At 46.6% G+C, this 18,948-nt stretch overlaps 3 protein-coding genes across 3 annotated transcripts; 2 read left to right on the forward strand and 1 right to left on the reverse strand.

Annotated features, from left to right (window-relative positions):
* Positions 1–646: 646 nt before the first annotated feature.
* Positions 647–2,014, forward strand: LOC125582391. Its single transcript, XM_048749067.1, has 3 exons — positions 647–953; positions 1,131–1,579; positions 1,817–2,014. The coding sequence occupies exons 1-3, from the start codon at positions 647–649 to the stop codon at positions 2,012–2,014; spliced, it is 954 nt and encodes a 317-aa protein (XP_048605024.1).
* A 3,853-nt stretch (positions 2,015–5,867) lies between these two features.
* Positions 5,868–6,749, forward strand: LOC125582392. Its single transcript, XM_048749068.1, has 2 exons — positions 5,868–6,524; positions 6,567–6,749. Exons 1-2 carry the CDS (start codon positions 5,868–5,870, stop codon positions 6,747–6,749), a joined length of 840 nt encoding a protein of 279 aa, XP_048605025.1.
* A 6,987-nt stretch (positions 6,750–13,736) lies between these two features.
* On the reverse strand, positions 13,737–15,596 carry LOC125582393 (uncharacterized protein At3g60930, chloroplastic-like). Its single transcript, XM_048749069.1, has 2 exons — positions 14,370–15,596; positions 13,737–14,294 (listed from the first exon to the last, which is right to left on the reverse strand). The coding sequence occupies exons 1-2, from the start codon at positions 15,594–15,596 to the stop codon at positions 13,737–13,739; spliced, it is 1,785 nt and encodes a 594-aa protein (XP_048605026.1).
* Positions 15,597–18,948: the final 3,352 nt, after the last annotated feature.

Here is an 18,948-nt window from a genome sequence, read left to right on the forward strand (position 1 = left end):
AGCATGTCGACTTGGATCCCAGCAACGTCTCCAACGATACTGAGGAGGACGCTGACAAACATCCATGAAGAACCAGAAGCCGATCGGCTCGGGAAAGCTCCCCGTTCGATAAACCAATGACAGAAGAGGAGGAAAACCTCTACTGGATCGAACAGGAGGAGCTGGCCGGAAAATAGGCCAAGATTACTCGCAGCAAACGCCGACAAGCTCGGAACTCTACTAGCGAGAAATCAGACATACGCGACCTGCACGACTACATAACCAAAACTGATGCGGAAGTAAGGGCCGTGAAATCCCAGATCCATCACGCTACCAGTGCCGCCCCAGAGATCGATAGACTACTCGAGGGAACTCGGAAAACACCTTTCACCACTCGCATCTCTGATACGAGGGTATCTGACCTGGGAAAAATCAAAGTACCAAAGTACAATGGTACGACCGATCCTAAAGCTCATCTTCAGGCTTTTCACATCACGATGGGAAGGGCAGACTGAAGGATAGCGAAAAAGATGCCGGCTACTGCCGTCTGTTCGTTGAAAACCGGGAAGGAGCAGCTCTTGGAAGCTTCCGCCAGCTCGCATTGGAATTTCTCAAACACTACTCTATGTTCATAGATAGATTAATATCCGATGTCGACCTCTGGAGCATGTCCCAAGGGGAAGATGAACCCCTCCGCGAGTTCATAAGCCGTTTCAAGCTGGTTATGTCAAGGATTAGCGGGATAAGTGACAAGGTGGCCATAGACGTACTCAGAAAAACACTCTGGTATAAGTCAAAATTCCGAAAGTGGATAGCTCTCAACAAACCGCGGACGATCCAAGACGCCCTCCACAAAGCAATGGACTACATCTTAATCGAAGGGGAAACAAAAGATTTGTCGCAAAAGCATAAATCGACAAAGCCGCCCTTGAAGGATGTAGACCAAAAGACAAAATGGAAAAGCTCTCGTAATGGCAAGTCTGTCCATCACGAGGGGGAATAATTCCAGGGGGCGCATAACTACGTGATCAATTCGGATCATAGCCGAACCACGGGAAATACATGGGCTCGCAATCATGGATACGGCGAAAACTCCTTCTGCGAGTTCCACCAGACCTGAGGACACTCCATAACTAACTGCAAAGTCCTAGGAGCGAGATTGGCCGCAAAGCTACTAGCTGGAGAGCTCTCCGAAGTAACTAGCGTAAAAGATCTCATCCTCGAGACCGATCACCCTCCGAAGACGGACAGGAATCCGTCCGCGGAGAACTCCCCTCAAAGAAACCAATCCAGGGATAAACGCGGAGGAAGACCAGACGACAAAGGAAACGATAACAATCATCGCAGATTCAACATGAACATCAGAGGATCGCAGTACTGCAACGACATGGTCTCAGCCATCAAGGCTTACCAGCGAAAGGCCGAATCAAGTGCAAACTGGCCTACGTGGTCTCCTCCCCGAGATGGTCAAAACAACTCAATAACTCTCACGAGAGACGAAGCCGGCGGGATCGATCAACCTCACTGCAATCGACTCGTCATAGATCTTGTCATACGAGATCTGGAAGTCGGGAGAGTCCTCATCGCCACAGAAAGCAAGGTAAATGTTAACTTCCGTGACACTCTCAAACGGATGAACATCAAACTCGGGGAAGTTACCCCAATGCCAAAACCGCTGACGGGTTTTTCAGGCGAAGTATCGATGACTCTCGGATAGATCCAGCTACCAGTCATGGCCAAGGAAATCACGAAAATCGTCGATTTCGCCTTGGTCGATCATCCCGCCATCTACAACGTGATCATGGGAACCCCATGGCTTAACGCCATGGCTTAACAGTCGCGGCTTTGCTTTCTCACAGAGCATAAGTTAAGGCAAAACACGACTGCCGCAATGGCAACTCGCAAACGCGCAAAGTTAGCTCAGCCTTTGGCCGAAAATACTTCAAAGAAAGATGATTCGACATCGTCTGCTGAAGCAAACGCTTCGGGTATCGAAACTCAGCGCAATTCCGAAGTCAACACTATGACTCAATAGGAGAACCCGGACAAAAATGTCGACCCTGCCACAGTCTCCGCGATTAAGGTGGTCAGCACAGCAATAACCGCCTAGTAAGAACACTCGCGGCATAAAACATAACTACGAGATGGCTTGATCGTCGAAAGAGGTACGTAGGCAGCCCGTCAAAAGACGAGTTCAGCTATCCCCCTCTTTAAAATGGGGGGGAGAGTGGTCCAGCACTTCCAGTTGGCTTAAAAATTGTCTCTAGAGAGATGCTCCATTCGTGCCATACAAGTCGTATAACCCGAAAACCTATCGTGGGCTTTAAACCGGTACGAGTCAGGTTAAAATCGCAAACAGAAAAATCGATAGCCGGCTAGTCACCGCATTAAACCTTAAAACCAAAAGTAAACCTAGGTCTTGCCCTAAACCCAGCACACTGGTCTCTAACATCTCTAGACATGATATCTAAAAATGATACGAAATCCTAAACCATGTCTCTCCGTACATATCCTAACGTTCGCGAAAACTTCGTGAAAGTAAACAAGCATCTATTACGAAAATTCATCTCAAGCAAACCATCAGATTGAACGTCTCGTTAGAAGTAAATATGAGACGACAACTCATATTTACTTCACATACTCAGAACAAGGTACGTCGATAAATATTCATCATATAAAACTGCATAACGGTAGGGATTCAAAGCCACCAACGGCCAGTCCCGATAAAGATAAAAGCGGCCAAACGGGCCCACACAAAGTCTCGGAATAAAGGCCACACTCGGCCAGACATAGATAAACAAAAGCCACAGTCGGCCACAAATACAACATAAGGGAAAAACCTCTTACGCTCACTTCACCTCTCACAGATCAAAAGTTAAAATTCCCGGACAAGGAAGCTCTGAATGCATCCGCGGGGTAGTTCACCTCCTCATCGTCACCAGCAACCTCAGTTGCGACCTCCTCCGTAACGGGAGAAACCGGGATGGGATCCCAGAATCACTGGATCCTCCCGTCGATCGGGGGAATAAGCACCTCAGCATGGGCATGGTCCTTCATGCCATCTTTCATGTCCCTCATCTCCTCCTCGAAAACGAAGTCGTCCGCCTGCGTCTTCCAAAGGGTACCAACCGAGCCGTGGCACTCGCTGTTGGGGTGAAAACCGCTCACGACAGAAACAATGCCTGAAAGTACACGGAAAACCAACTCTCGATCGATCCTTGAAAATTAGACATTCCCGGAAAACGGTTAAATCAAGTAAAAGACAGTTTTTCGCGGATGCGAACCGAGGAACGTCGAGAAGAGGATCAGTCTGGATGAGGAAGGACCGACCACCTCGCCCTAGGGCGACGACCGTCTCAACACGGGTCACCTTTCCCATGGGCGAGGACAACCCGCACCGAGGTCACCTCGCCCATGGGAGAGGACGACCAAAACCGAGGTCACCTCGCCCATGGGCGAGGATGACACGCACAAAGGTCACCTCACCCATGGGCGAGAACGACCCGCACCGAGGTCACCTCTCTCATGGGTGAGGACGACCCGTGCTGAGGTTACCTCGCCCATGGGCGAGGAAGACCCACACCGAGGTCACCTCGCCCATGGGCGAGGACGACCCGCACCGAGGTCACCTTGCCCATGGGCGAGGACCGACCTCCTGTCCCGAAACCGTTCATCCCTGCCTAAGTTCCCATAACACAATCCTCAGGCCCTTGGACGCAATACCCATGTCTCGTCCGCTTAGGATTATCAAAGAAAGACTTCGGGAAAAGTTATAAAAACTTGGTCGTCGAAAAGGATTCCTGCCTACCGTATAAAAAGGCCATGGTTAGCTTGAACACCAGTTGCCTTAACTATACGGGGAATTAGAATCCTTTTGGAAAAACTGACTGCTGTTTCTTAGGAAAAATCAGAAAAATGTCTAAGTCCCAAAACGGCCCAAAAGGGGCCTGAACCGCGGCTAAACGGCCCACTTACGATTTTCGAACAGGATTGAGCCCAAGGCTGTTATGACGGTCTATTTTTTAATTCGCTGGAAAAGATAAATGTTAAGTATCCGAAGATAATCATGAAGAGTGACAAAAAATGGAAAAGCCCATCTCGCGACGAATCCGGCCCATGAAAAGGTGCAAACCGACCTAGAGAGAGTATATAAGGAGGGCTTAAGGCGAGGAGCAGGGGAAGCTTTCTCAGAGCAAACTTAATACTTAGAGCAATTTAGGCATTTTTCCATTTTTACTATCGAGCTGCGACTCGACTAGGTTAGAACTTAGGTGGCCAGACTAGCGAACGTACCGACAGGTCTCGTTGCCTAGGATCTTACCTGTTGTTCACGCTCAAACGCGAATTCGGAAATAAGACCATTTTGTTCTCTTTTCGCTCTTTTACGATTTATTACTTTCGACTCTTTCATGTGTTGTGCGTGGCCCAGCAGATAACCGGGACCTTCAGGGAATGCTAGGTTAGCTTGGCTTTCCTCCGATTAACAAATTTCGACGTTGTGAATTTTGGTTCCCACAGTTTGGCGCTAGAAGGAGGGGGTACGGATCTATCTCTCACGCAACCACGACAGCTCAGTCAGGTATGACGATCGACGCTGATAAAGACAAGCAAACGCACGACGGGACTTTCGTCAATGCCAACGCTGAAAGAACTCCAGCTGGAAACATATCCACGGTCACTACGAACGCCGCGATACTGGACCAGATGAAAGAAATGTTTGCCTCCGCTCAGAAAAAGTTGGACGAACATGGAAAGCTTGTGGCCTCTCTCGCAAAACAGGTGGAAACCTTAACGGCGAAGGCCAAGAGTAAAAACCCGCACGGGGCCACAAGAGCCCGCAGCAGCAGAATACTCGATTTCGTGACTCCGAGAGATCGAGCCAAACGGGCAGACAAGGATTCTTCAGGTCAGAACCCTGACGAAACAGGCGCACAACATACCCCGGAGAACCTTCCACCTCCTGCCGGGAGCAACGAAGGAGGCGATTTCAAGCGGATCGATCTGGACGTAAGCGACCATTTCGATCACTCGGACGAAGGTCCCGACGTCCATCCGAGAAGAACGCGAAGCCAAGCCGCTCGGCAGGACGCGTCGTTCGAAAAGCCCATGACGGATGAAGAAGAAAACCTGTATAGGGTAGAGCAGGAAGAACTGGCCGAAAATCAGGCTCGGATCCACCGCAGCCAACGCCAACAAGCTCGCAAGGCTGCTAAAAATCCTGATGAGATCCATGATCTCCGCGAGTACATCGCAAAAACTGCAGCAAAAGTCAAGGCGGTAAAGTCGTAGATTCACCACGCGACAAGCGCTGCACCCGAGATCAACAGACTTCTCGAGGAAGCGCGGAAAACTCCTTTCACTGCCCGGATCACGGAAACTAACATCTCAGATCCTGGGAAGATCAAAATTCCCGTCTACGATGGCACCACCGACCCAAAGGCGCATCTGCAGTCTTTCCAGATCGCGATGGGAAGGTGCAAACTCAAGGAACGCGAACCAGACGCTGTCTACTGCCTCCTCTTTGTCGAAAACCTCAAAGGAGCCGCGCTCGAATGGTTTTCTCGTCTGAAACGAAACTCCATCGGAAGTTTTCATCAGCTCACCTCGGAGTTTCTCAAACAGTATTCCATGTTCATGGACAGGGAAACCTCAGACGTCGACCTTTGGAGTCTATCTCAAAAAGAAGACGAACCACTCCGCGAATTCGTGAACAGGTTCAAGCTGGTAATGGCAAGAGTCACTGGAATTAGCGACAAAGTGGCACTCGACGCTTTGCGGAAAACTCTCAGGTACAGGTCAAACTCCGGCAATGGATATCCCTTGAAAAACCGTGAACTATCCGGGACGCTCTTCACAAGGCAACATAATTCATCATGATGGAAAAAGAGATGAAAGTCCTCTCCCAGAAGTACAACCCGCAGAAGACGTCCGCGAGAAGGAAAACCCCTCGTAACGACAGGTATGTCCACCACGAGGGAGAAGATCTCCAGGGCGAGCATAATTATGCTAACAACTCCAAACAGGGAAAGACTTCTGGAAATATCTGGACCAAGAACCAGTTCAAGTATAATTCCTACTGCGAGTTCCACCAGACCAGAGGTCATTCCACTATGAACTGCAAGGTTCTCGGCGCTAGGATTGCTGCAAAGCTCTTCGCCGGCGAAATTTCGAAGGTCAAAGGCATAAAAGACCTCCTCCTGGATTTCGATCGCCCTCCCAAAACTGATAAAGAGTCTCCCAAAACTGATAAAGAGTCTCCCGAAAATGACACCCGCAAAAATCAGTCGGGCGAGAAACGTGGAAGGAGGCAGGATGACCGAGGAAACGACAGAAACCGTCGAAGGGTGAGCATGATCATCGGGGGATCGCAATTCTATCGCGATTCGGTCTCGTCGATCAAAGCTTATGGACGGAGAGATGAGACGAGTTCAAGCTGGCTGGCTCGGTCCCCAACCGACGATGCCCCTAACGATACGATCATCTTCGAAGAGCGGGAAACCATCGGAATCGACAAACCTCACTGCGACCCATTGGTTATCAATCAGGTAATCTGATACCTGGAAGTGGGAAGGATCCTTATGGACAAGGAAAGCACAGTCAATGTCATCTTCCGCGATACCCTCTGGAGGATGAACATTGAAATCGGAGAAGTCGTCCCGGAACCAAAACCTGTCACCGGTTTCTCAGGTGCAACGTCAATGACCCTCGGATCAATCAAACTCCCAGTGATGGCTAAAGAGGTGACGAAAATCTTTGACTTAGCGACGTAGCGACCAAGCGGAACACGCGTTCAGTCGCTGCGTAGCGACCCTTTTCGAGCTTTTGTCTGATGACTGGCGTTTCCTCCGCAAAGCTTTTCGTAAGGAAGAATCTATTTCGAAAGATATTCGTCGAAGAAGGTTTTTTTCGTTTTCTTTTAAGGACTTTCAGACATTGATTTCATCGTGACCGATTTTGACCCCAACAGTTAGCCCCCCAGCTCGTTAGAACCATGAGCTTCTAGCATGAGGTTTTAGCGAGTGGCTTGGCAAGTTAGGTGAGTTAGGCGGAATTAATGGTCGAAAAGGTTCGTGGTAAGTGGTCTTCTCGCTCTTCTAAGAGTAGAACGCGATAAGATTGGGGCTGCACCTTATGACGGCTGCCTACGTACCCTTGTTGAAGGGATCAAGCCTTTCGTAGTTCGTCTTGGAGTTAAGGTTCTTATGACTTGTTTTCCAGCGAGACCTTTACGGTCTTGTTTTTATGTAGCGGTTATCAGGCCTGTTGCTGCCGATGGCATTTTATATGGGTGTAGAAGGAAGATTACGAGTAGTCATCTCGTAATCTAACTCTCTGTGAACTGCTATATCCGTGATCTGTTTTGAGAGTTTTCTGCAGTGTGTAAATCTTGCGGGATTTCTGAAGACGCTCGAATATTGGCCAAGAAACAAATTTTGGGATCTCGTATCAAGGTTTTTGATACTATGCCTAGAGATGTTAGAGACCAGTGCGTTGGGTTTAGGGCAAGACCTAGGTTTACTCCTGGTTTTAGAGGGTGCGATGACTAGTTCGACTTACGTATCCCGTTTCAGTTACATTCTGATTTCATACCGATTTAAAGTCTGCGATAGGTTCTCGGCTTATACGACTTGTATGGTTGGAACCGAGCATCTCTCCAAGGACAATTTTTAAGCCTCGTGGAAGTGCTGACCAAAAATTTTGGGTTTCTTATATAGCGCTATTATCCTTTTGTCGGATGTACGAGAGTCATCTCCAAGAGATGGCTAAGTCTGTTTAGGAAGTTAAGAGTTCGTTGTGATCAGCAACAAACTTAATGTTAAAAAATACCATTTCGAGTCTTCGCGAAGGATATGTTTTGAGAAGATGTTAGTGCGTATGACTGTCTGGTCTTCCAAGAAAGTGTTTTTATCGAGGAAGGAAATTTCGTCAAAGAACAAATCTTCAGGTGTCTGCGACGTCTCGCGAGGCTGAAGATTTTTTATTCTTTCGTATGCCGCGTTTTGTGCTTGAAATGTTCGCGGGCTTGAAGATGTTTTGCGATGTTGCAAGGGTTTAGTCTTAGCCCTGCGTTTGAGAGACATTCTTGTTTGACTACGGATGTTCGCAGCCAAAATTGTTGTTCCTGTTTGGATGCTAATAATTTGATTTGCGATCGAGGAATTAGGACTGAGGTGTCGCGTAAATTTTTCCATGGGAAGAAGAGTTTTCCTTCATAGTCTTTGTGAAGTGTTGGCTTTCCGAGATCTATTTCGTGCATTTTTGAGGATGTTTTGTATAGCCCTAGAAGCTTTGTTACGAATTTTTCCTTACATGCCGCGTATTATGGGTAAAACATTGCGGGCTTAAATTGAATTGTGGAGCGTGCGGAACTCGGTCAATTTTCGAAAAGTTTAGATCTTCCTTTAACCATTTGGTTGTTAGGACTGAGTTTCGTTTCGAAGAATTTATCATATGACTTCCGACTGTAGACTATACGATAATTATTCTCTTAATAGTCACACGATGTTTTTAGACAAATCGTAGATTGTCGTTTAGCCGTTAAGTGATGGAGCTATGGTTTCTCAAATAGTTTGGCTTGGCGTGAGGGATGTGTTCACTCAGATAGCCAAGGATGTTGTAGGTCAAGGATTAGACCATGGTACTTTAACATTTAAGGTCATGTTAGTTTATGATCGTCCTTAAAGGGGATGGCAAAAATTAGTTTGGACCTTTAGTGGAAGGCGTAATTGACCGAGGGCCAAAGAGAGCTTGTTGAGATTGATAGGCCAAGTTTGCCAGGGTTATCCATGCTAATATGGCCGATAGTCGTAGAAAACGATTCTCCGCTCTAGGTTTTAGTTATACGACGTATATTACATACAATGTGACCTATAGTCTTATGAAAATCAAATCTTTTTTGCTTGAGGAAGACGAAGCCCAAGAGGTTTGCTACATAACCAGTGTGGAGTCAGTGGCGGGACGACTGCCTTCTCGGATGTGACCGAGGGAAAAGAAAAGAAGAAGCCAGCGAGCCGTATTGTTCTTCATGAAGCCTTTTATGTTAACTTTAGAAAGTTTCTTCGTAAGACTTGGTCTCATTGTACGAAGGATTTTTCGCATAAGTAACGGGGACCGGTTTTACGAAGGTTGTAGATCGGTGATATGTAAACATATGTTAAAGTAGCGTTGTTTCTGTGGGTTTCGCGAGAAACGTTTCTGCTATGATTTCGATCCTAGGCGAAAGTTGCTTGGAGTTACTCATGGAGTGTTACCGAAGTTTGTTTCATTATGATCTAGTCGCAGAACGTTTTTCATAGGTTTTATGAAAGGATTTTCATGACACATTCGTTTCTTGAACAAATTGGTCTACCAGAGGTGGATCTAGCCACCATCGGGAGGAAAGCATCTCTTTGTGCACGATGCTACATCTATTCTCGAGTTTTCTTCGTCACAAATGTTTTCGATGCTTTTCCGTGACTCACTTGGTACAACGGAAACTGAAAGAAATGCTTTGGTGATTGAAGATTTCTTGTAGAAATTTTTAAACGAAACTGGCTTTCTAAAACAGGAAAGGGCTTCAATACTTTGGCTAATCGTCGAGTTTTAGTTTGATATTGGTATATGTTTTGTGTACGTATGATTGCGACAAGAAATGATGTATAGTCTTTGAGATTATCTTCATGATCGTCTCGATATGTTGCTAGCGTTTAGACGAATTTTAGATTGTCGTTTGCCTATTTGAGACGATTTGCTTTGACAAAATCGTTTTCTTGACGATTTGCAAAAGTTTTTAAAGTTTGTGAGTATACGAGTATAGTATACGTACCTACTCCCCTTTTTTTTTACGAAAGAGAACAGTTGAACCGATACTTTGAAGGGTTGTGTACGTTTCTTCTTCTAAGGTTTGAAATGATCAATAATCCTGGACGATTTAAAGACGATGCTTGGACTGTGATTTGGTTTGTTTCCACTTTGACGACTTGGAATATGTCGGTTCCGAGAAAATTGCTAGAAACGAATCGGTTTTAAGATGACGTTCATGTCTCTCATTATTTCTCTCTTTAGGAAGCGAGCTTGATCTGCGTGGCGATCGTTTCTCAATTTTCGGAGAGTTTAGATCGGTTTGCAAGATCTGGCTGAACAGTTATGGAACGATATATCGAGACAAGAAAAATCGCCTAAGACTTAGTTCGCTAGACTATCCACCTAGGTTTTACGTTCCCTGAAGTTCTATGGCAGTCCCAAAGGCGTTTTTATTTCTTAGTAATTTCCTACGAAAATTCCAAGTCTGATTTCAAAACTTTCAAGTCGGAAATATCTTAGTTTTCTCGAAGACGCAGTTTTGTCTCTTCTTAGTTTTGCTTGCTTATTTCCCCTTCCTTTTCTCCTATATGTTCGCCATTTTCGATATTGGTCTTTATCCTTCAAACTTGACATTTATCTTCCGAACTTGGCTGTTATCTTCTCCTTAGATACGACGTCAATTTTTATAAATAGTTTATAAAAAGGTTCAACGTAATCGTATAGTTGAGGCGGCTAAGGTGTTAAGTTAACCGTTGCTGTTTTATACGATTAATCTGAATCCAAGCGAGAAAACAAGTCTTTGCGGGGTTTTTTTTTTTATCGTAAAGTTTCAATGGTAACTCCAATCGAGCCGAAACAAGAGACCTTTCGATCGAGATTTGAAGGAGAACAAAAAGATGGAGGTAAGGGCGAGTAGGAGCAAGCGAAGGAGTTTAGACGAGTCTTACTTGTTTTCGTCGTAAAATCTCAACGGAAACTCCGATTGAGACGAAACAAAAAGCGTTTCGATGAGGATTCAAACGAGAACGCAAAGGAGGACCTTTCTGAGGCCTTGCAGGTCGCTACATAGCGAGTGTAGAGTTGGCTTGAGCTCGGTCGCTACGTAGCGACCGAGCCCTGTGCGTGTTCGGTCGCTACGAGCTGTGTGCGTTCTCTATCGCTACGTAGCGACCAAGGTGTGTTAAGGCTCGATCACTACATAGCGACCGAGCTGTGTGCGTGCTCGGTCGCTACGTAGCGACCGAGCTGTGTGCGTGCTCGGTCGCTACGTAGCGACCAAGCTGTGTGCGTGCTCGGTCGCTACGTAGCGACCGAGCTGTTTGCGTTCTCGGTCGCTACGTACGAACCGAGCCTTGTGCGTGCTCGGTAGCTACGTAGCGACCTAGCTTGGCTAGAGCTCGTTCGCCACGTAGCGACTGAGCTGTGTAATCGATTTGCTGCGATTCCTTTTTCCGCGATTAACCTAGGGGTTTTCTGCAGTTTTTGGGAGACAAGTTTTACCCTTCCAAAAAGTTTTCGGAAAACGTGTTTTGGTAAAACCCTTACGCATTGAAACTTCTTTAGCTCGGAAATGAGCCAAACTTACGGGATTTGATAAAATTTATCATTTTCCTTTATGTTTAGACAGAGAAATCGCAAGCTCGTTTCGTAGCACTTCCTGTTGGCGTAATCGTTGGCCATAGGCGCAGTGGCGGCTGGGGTTGTCTTACCAGCGTTGTTGCGAACTGCGATTTTGTCTTTCGTGTTTCCAGACATTGTTTTGATCAAGTGGCTGAGAATTAGATTGATCTGTACCTCCCCCCCCCCTCCTTCTAGCGCCAAACTGTGGGAACTAAAATTCACACTGTCGATTTCCGTTTAAATAAGGAAACTAGGAAAACCCTAGTTTCCCAGAGGTCCCGGATATCTGTTAATACCACACGCCAAGCAATCAGAACACAATAATGACAATGATAAAGTATAAGAAATCGTAAAAGAGAGCAAAAGGAATTTTATTCCGAATCCGCGTATGAGCGTTACAACAAGGTAGAAGCCATGGCTACGACAGCTGTCGGCGAGATTCCTAGTTCTAACAACCTAAGACTGCAAAACCTAGTTGAGCCGCAGCTCGAAATAACAAAAATGGAAAGTTGTCTAATTACTCTAAGTGCTAAGTTTGCTCTAAAAAAGTCTCCTTCCATGCCTCTCGCCTAGGACTCCTTATATACTGGCTCCAAGGTCGGTTTACGCTTTTCCTCTTCTGCCCATAAGTCGCCATAGCGTAAAAATGGAGATATTTCATTTTTTCCGATCTTCGTAATTATCTTCAAAATTTCGTATTTATCCGCGGAAACTTGACATTTATCTTTCCTTGCGAACCAAGCGTAATCCGCTATGCGGCTCACGAACTGTTGGTTAAGAAATCGTAAATCGGGCCTCGAGTCATGTCTTAGGTCTTTTTGGGCCGTCTTCTGACTCGAAGCGTTTATTACGGCGTCTTTCGGTAAAGAACGAACTTTCCGCGGTTTTTATGGTAAGTATGATCGATAAATTAGAATGGCGGGTAACGTGAAATGGGTTCGCTACGGTCTTCGGGAGATAGCATCGATGGGTAGACGAGAATGCATGGACTAATGTCGTATCGACGTTTCGGAAGAGCTCGATCGCTACATAGCGATCGAACTTTGGCTCGAGCTCGGTCGTTACGTATTGCCCGAGCGGAACACGCGTTCGGTCGCTGCGTAGAGACCCTTTTCGAGCTTTTGTCTGATGACTCGCGTTTCCTCTGCAAAGCTTTTCGTAAGAAAGAATCTATTTCGAAAGATTATTCGTCGAAGAAGGTTTTTTTCGTTTTCTTTTACGGACTTTCAGACATTGATTTCGTCGTGACCGATTTTGACCCCAACAGGGGGGTGGGTACGTATACTCCCACAAAGTCTGAAATATCCATGAATGTACTCGATATTTTCCAAACTTTTTCAATAAATTCTACTTTCTTCTGATCTTACGATTCACTTGCAATAAGTCACAGTAATCTAAGGTTGGCCTAAGAAACACCCAAGATAAGGGCATACCGTCCAAGCAGTCCTTGGACGAAAACTAATTCCTACATAATCCTACATAATTCACACATACTCATGGTCAAGCAAGACCGGAAAAACGCATCTTCTATAAAAATGAAGATCGTAGCCATCTCACAGAAACAGACATATCTTCGAGAAAGCGAGATGTCGCAAATATTTCTCGAAAGATATTATCCAAATACACAGTCCATCTGTGACTCTAAAATACAAAATGCCTGTCGATTGGCCCCGATGGACAAGTCCAAAATGTTCTCTAAAAACGAACTAGTAGTCAAACCTTTCATAAAAAATAAAGGTTCTCTTACATCCGACAAGGATACCATAGCGCACTATACAAGAAAATCTGAAATTTTGGTCAGCACACCAGACGTTCTCTGGAGAGTGTTCGATTATTCCCACACAAGTCATATAAGCAGCGCCCAGTCGCAGACTTTAATCAGAAAGAATCACGTAGAAATCGCCACAAATCGAAAGCCGATTAGTCGTTGCATAGCCTTAGAGCCGAAAGTAAACCTAGGTCTTGCCCAAAACCCAGTCCTACTGGTCCATTAACATCTCAATGCATGATATCGAAACTGATACGAGATCTTAAAACATATCTCATCGTCCACATCTAAAACGCTCACGAAACTTCGTAAAACTCCTAAACGCTTTCGAATACCCTCGAAAGAGCAAATGAATGGAACAAAATATTAAGAGTTTAGATACGAAGTGACTACTCGGGTCTTTCCCTCGACACTTGGCAGAAGTATAAACTAAAACCCATAGAATGCCAAAAGGACATTCGTTATATATATAGTCAAATGACCTTGGAAGGCCATAGCACACTCAAATAACGAATGGCCACACTCGGCCTAAAACACTACAGGAAATCTTGAGATAAAGGAAAAGGGAAAACAATCCCGACGACCTTCAGAGATCAAGGTCAAGATACCCGGAAATCGAGGTTCCAAATGAGTCTGCAAGCTGATCCACTTTTCCTCCCTCGTCCGCAGCATCGCCTCCCGCTTCCGTCGTGTCCTCCGAAACCTCGATGGGTTCCCAAAGCTCTCGGATCCTCCCCTCGATTGGAGGAACCATCGACTCGGCCTGGGCGCACCCATCCATGAGGCCCGACTTCTCAGCAACCTCGAAGAGAAAAGAGAAATAAGGGTTCTGCGACTTCCAAAGGGTACCAACCGTACCGCGGCATTCGCGGAAGTCACCCACGTAGTCTTGAGCGTCCTTGAAACTCCTGAACTCAGCATCAAACAATGTAGCTCTCCTCGCTAACTCAGCAGCAATCGCCCTCCTACCTTTCCTCTTCGCACGAATGAGAGCTCGGGAATGGGACTCAGCCTGTCTGCGCTCTCCTTCCGCAACCTCGTTCTGAAAACGGATGAACTTCCTCTCGATCACTTCGGCCTTGAAGTGCGAAAGACGCGCCTCTCTGTTACTTTCGTCAAGCGTTGAATTAACGACCCGCATTCCCTACACGAATCAAGGGTCAAACATGGAAGAGACAAACGAAGACTCGCCAAAATAATAATTTTTCAGAGACTAAACCTCGTTGATCAACCGAGAACCTTCCGCGACCGCTTCTCTCCTTGACGCTTCATCCAGTGACGCTGGAGTAGTAAAACCGGGAGGAAGGTTGGTAAAGAAGTCATTTGGAAGGGGAGCCTCGCTGGTTCCACTCCCATCACCCGGGGTGAAACCCGGGTTCCATCCGGGTAGCAGAAGATCTTCAGAGACAAAGTTTCTGTCTTCGAGAGCGATTTTCTTGTCCTTTCGAGTCCTAACACTCTCCCTATGATAGGGAAAAGCGCCGGGGTGTGGCTCATCCATATCCGATGCATGTAAAGGTCGGAAGATGCCACGCGATCGGTAGAGCGCCACTGCATTCCGGATCCTGTCTAGGGTGAAGGAATCCCAAAAGAACGGACCGTTGCGGAGAAGATCGAGCTTAGCAAACAGGTCCCTGGGGATCGCGGGGAGGATACTGTTTGCTGCAAAAAAAAAATGCGTTACATACCTCCGAGTATCTATACGAACCAAATTTCCAACCATCGTACAACGATGAAAGTTCCATTTGCCACGGAACAAGGGGAGACAGTTCTCCTCGACGGATGCACCATCAATTCGAACATAGAAAAAACGCTCGAACCATCCCTTGGCATTTGAAGTATGCCCCTGGATTATCGACATATGTCTCTTAGGAGCCATACGATATGAGTAGTCAATCGAGGTCATTCGTGTCGACCATAGACCTTCAAAGTCGTTGGGGCTGAGGTCCATTCCGAGCTCGTAGCTCAGGATCAACACACCAAGAAAGTTCTGCAACGCCGCAACGTTTATCTGACTGATCGACAGCTCAAAATGGTCGAGTGCGTAGACGATGGCCTCAGGAATCGGGAACCACATGCGACAACATGTCAGGAAAGCTTCGTAGCATGTCAAGAATCCCTCCGGGGGATCATCTGCACTCACCCCATGCACCAGGACTCGAAACACAACCCCGCTCGGGACTATGTAAAACTCCCGAAGGGTCTTAAGATAGGCGGGAGAGGTCCTGCTCGGAAGGGTAAGATCAAACTGCGTCGCGGGTCTTGTGGGGAAGAAAACTTTGGGCGGAGGAGTTATCGAACCGCATAAAGCGTCCCAGTACGCTTCCTTCTCTTCTTGATCGACCTCGAATTTCTCTTGGGGAACAATCTCCTCATTGGTACAAGGATTTCCAGAAGATGATTGAGGGGAAGTCTTTTTCTTAGAGGATCTCTTTCTTGAAGTCATTTTTGTAAAGACAAAAACTTTGACACAAAGGTAAAGAGAGAGAGGATAAGAGAAATTTCTACCTTGGAGAAATTTTCTTGTGAAGAGAAGTTAATAAAGACTTTGAAAAAACTTACTCCACCTATATATAGGAAAAAAGGTTAATATTCATTCTCGGACTTTCGGCAAACGATTACGTCTAATTCCATCAAAACAAGTCATACCGCAAGCTAGGACCTCCCACCCAGGTCCACGGATCCTAGCTAGCTGGGGGGCTAACTGTTGGGATCAAAACCGGTCACAACATAATCAATGCCTGAAAGTTCCCGGAAAACCAACTCTCGATCGATCCTTGAAAATTAGACATTCCCGAAAAACGGTTAAATCAAGTAAAATACAGTTTTTCACGGATGCGAACAGAGGAACATCGAGAAGAGGATCAGTCTGGGTGATGTCTCAATCGTAAGCAAGGACGACCGTCTCAACACGGGTCACCTCGCCCATGGGCGAGGACGACCCGTACGGAGGTCACCTCGCCCATGGGCAAGGACGACCCGCACCGAGGTCACCTCGCCCATGGGCGAGGACGACCCGCACCGAGGTCACCTCGCCCATGGGCGAGGACGACCAGCGCCGAGTTCACCTCGCCCATGGACGAGGACCGACCTCCTGTCCCGAAACCGTGCATCCTCGTCTAAGTTCCCGTAACACAATCCCCGGGCCCTTGGACGTAATACCCATGTCTCGTCTCGCTTAGGGTTATCAAAGAAAGACTTCGGGAAAAGTTATAAAAACTTGGTCGTCAAAACGGATTCCTGCCTGCCGTATAAAACGGCTATGGTTAGCTTGAACACCAGTTACCTTAACGATACGGGGAATTGGAATCCTTTCGGAAAATCCAATGGCAATTTCTTAGAAAAAATCGTAAAAATGTCTAAGTCCAAAAACGGCCCAAAAGGGGCCTGAACCGCGGCTAAACGGCCCACTTACGATTTTCGAACATGATTGAGCTGAAGGCTGATATGACGGTCTATTTTTTATTTGCAAGAAAATATAAGTGTCAAGTTTCCGAAGATAATCGTGAAGGGTAACAAAAAATGAAAAAGCCCATCTCGCGACGAATCCGGCCCAGGAAAAGGTGCAAACCGACCTAGAGAGAGTATATAAAGAGGGCTTAAGGCGAGGAGCAGGGGGGAGCAAACTTAATACTTAGAGCAATTTAGGCATTTTTTCGTTTTTACTATCGAGCTACGACTCGACTAGGTTAGAACTTAGGTGGCTAGACTAGGGAACGTACCGACAGCTGTCGTGGCCTAGGAAATAAGACATGTTGTTCATGCTCAAACGGGAATTCGTTAATAAGACCTCTTTGTTCTCTTTTCCCTCTTTTACGATTTATTACATTCGACTCTTTCATATTGATTGTGTTGTGCGTGGGCCAGCAGAAAACTGGGACCTTCAAGGAAGGCTAGGTTAGCTTGGCTTTCCTCCGATTAACAAATCTCGACGGTGTGATTTCCGGTTCCCACACTCGCGAAAATCGCCCACCAAGGAATAAGCGTCCTTGAGATTTCCGTACTCAATCTCGAACTGAGAAGCATGACTTCTCATTACTTCGACGATCTCTCTCCTACCCTCCCTTTCCGCTCGACGAACAGCCTTCTCATGGTCCCTGGCATGTTTCGAGTCTCGCTCTAAAATTTCGTTTTGCATACGGGCGAGGTCTTTTTCCGCTCTCTCCGCCTTGAAGCGATAAACCATGGCCTCCCTGTGGCTCGCCTCAAGGGCCGAGCCAAGCAAGTTAAGACCCTACAAAATCGGCTAACATGATAAATAAAGGGAACACACGAATCTGTCGGCGAAGTTCTCAAGATAAAGAAACTAACCCCATTGATGATGCGAGATCCTTCCGCGACGACCTTCGACCTTCCCAATTCGTCCACTGACGAGGGAGGATCCAAACTCGCGGGTAGACCAGCAAAGAAATCGTCAAAGTCTAAGATAGGAACCTCGCTCGTACCCCTCCCATCATAATAAGCAAGGTCCGGATCCCATCCTGGAAGGATAGAATCATCCATGGAAAACTCCATATCGCCAAGATCAACAATTTAAGGAGCAGGACCATCGGACTCGGAATCACTGTTCGTTTCCACAACCCCCTTCAAAATCGGGACGCACGATCCTCAATCCCTTGCGAACTCTCTTCCGCGTAAAGGAAGTCCAGAAAAACGGACCATTCCTGAGGAGATCCCTCATTATCATCGTGTCCTCGGGGAATGGAGAGAGCGGGTTGATGAAAGGACGGTCATTCGGCCTGGTCCGGAACATCGGGATGCAACTCTCCTCGATAGATGCAGCGCTTATACGGACAAAGAAGAAGAACCTCTTCCACGAGTTAAAGTTGGAGATAAATCCCTTCATCACCGACATGTGGTTCCAAGGGGTCAACCGGTAATTATCCGGCTTTGAAACAAGCTGCAGCCTAAAGAGCGCTTCAAAGTGATCGGTGGTAAAGGACAGACCGTGCTCATAACTCAGGATCACAACGCCAATGAGATGCTGGAGACTGATGAGATTCAGCTGGCTTATCAATACCTCGAAGCAATCCAACACCCGGCGATGACTTCAGGAATCGGAAACCACAAACGGCAGTGCACTAAGAACGACTCGTAACAAGTAAAATAACCCTCCGGGGGATTATCAGCGCTTTCCCCACGTTGAGGAATACAAAATTCCACCGTGTCTGGAATTTGGTAGAATGACCGGACGGTCAGGAGATAGTCACTAGTGCTTCTGCTCGGCGCGCCTTCTTCGACCATACGATGGATCATGACGGGGAACGACTTCTCGACAGGGGGAGTAATCGAACCATATCTTGCTGTCCACCACGCCACATTTTTGGCTGGATCTACCAAGTGAGGCACGAACTTGACCTTCGGTATAAGAATCTCGTCATGGGCACCTTTGGACGAGAAACCGCGAGAGGTGCCTCTTTTCGAAATCTTCTTTTTGCTAGATATCTTGAAAAACTTCAAGAAAACAAGAAGAACAAAAAGTGGAGAGGAAGGGGGAAATTTTTCAAACAACTCTCCCAAAACGTCGATACGACATGAATCCAAGCATTCTCGTCTACTCTTCAATGCTATCTCCCGTGAGCCATGGCTAAACCGTTCTTTTTTATCGTCACTCGAAGTCATCAGTCAAACTTTACGATAAAAACCGCGGGAAGTTCATTTTTATCAAAGAAACCGCAATAAACATTTTGAGTCAAAGAACGGCCCAAAGAGACCTAAAATGCAGCTCGAAGCCCACTTACAATTTCTTAACAGAAAACCCATAAGTCTTATGACGGTTTATGCTTGGTTCATAAGGC

The sequence above is a fragment of the Brassica napus genome, chromosome C2, assembly GCF_020379485.1.
Source record: "Brassica napus cultivar Da-Ae chromosome C2, Da-Ae, whole genome shotgun sequence".
NCBI classification, from domain to species: Eukaryota; Viridiplantae; Streptophyta; class Magnoliopsida; order Brassicales; family Brassicaceae; genus Brassica; species Brassica napus.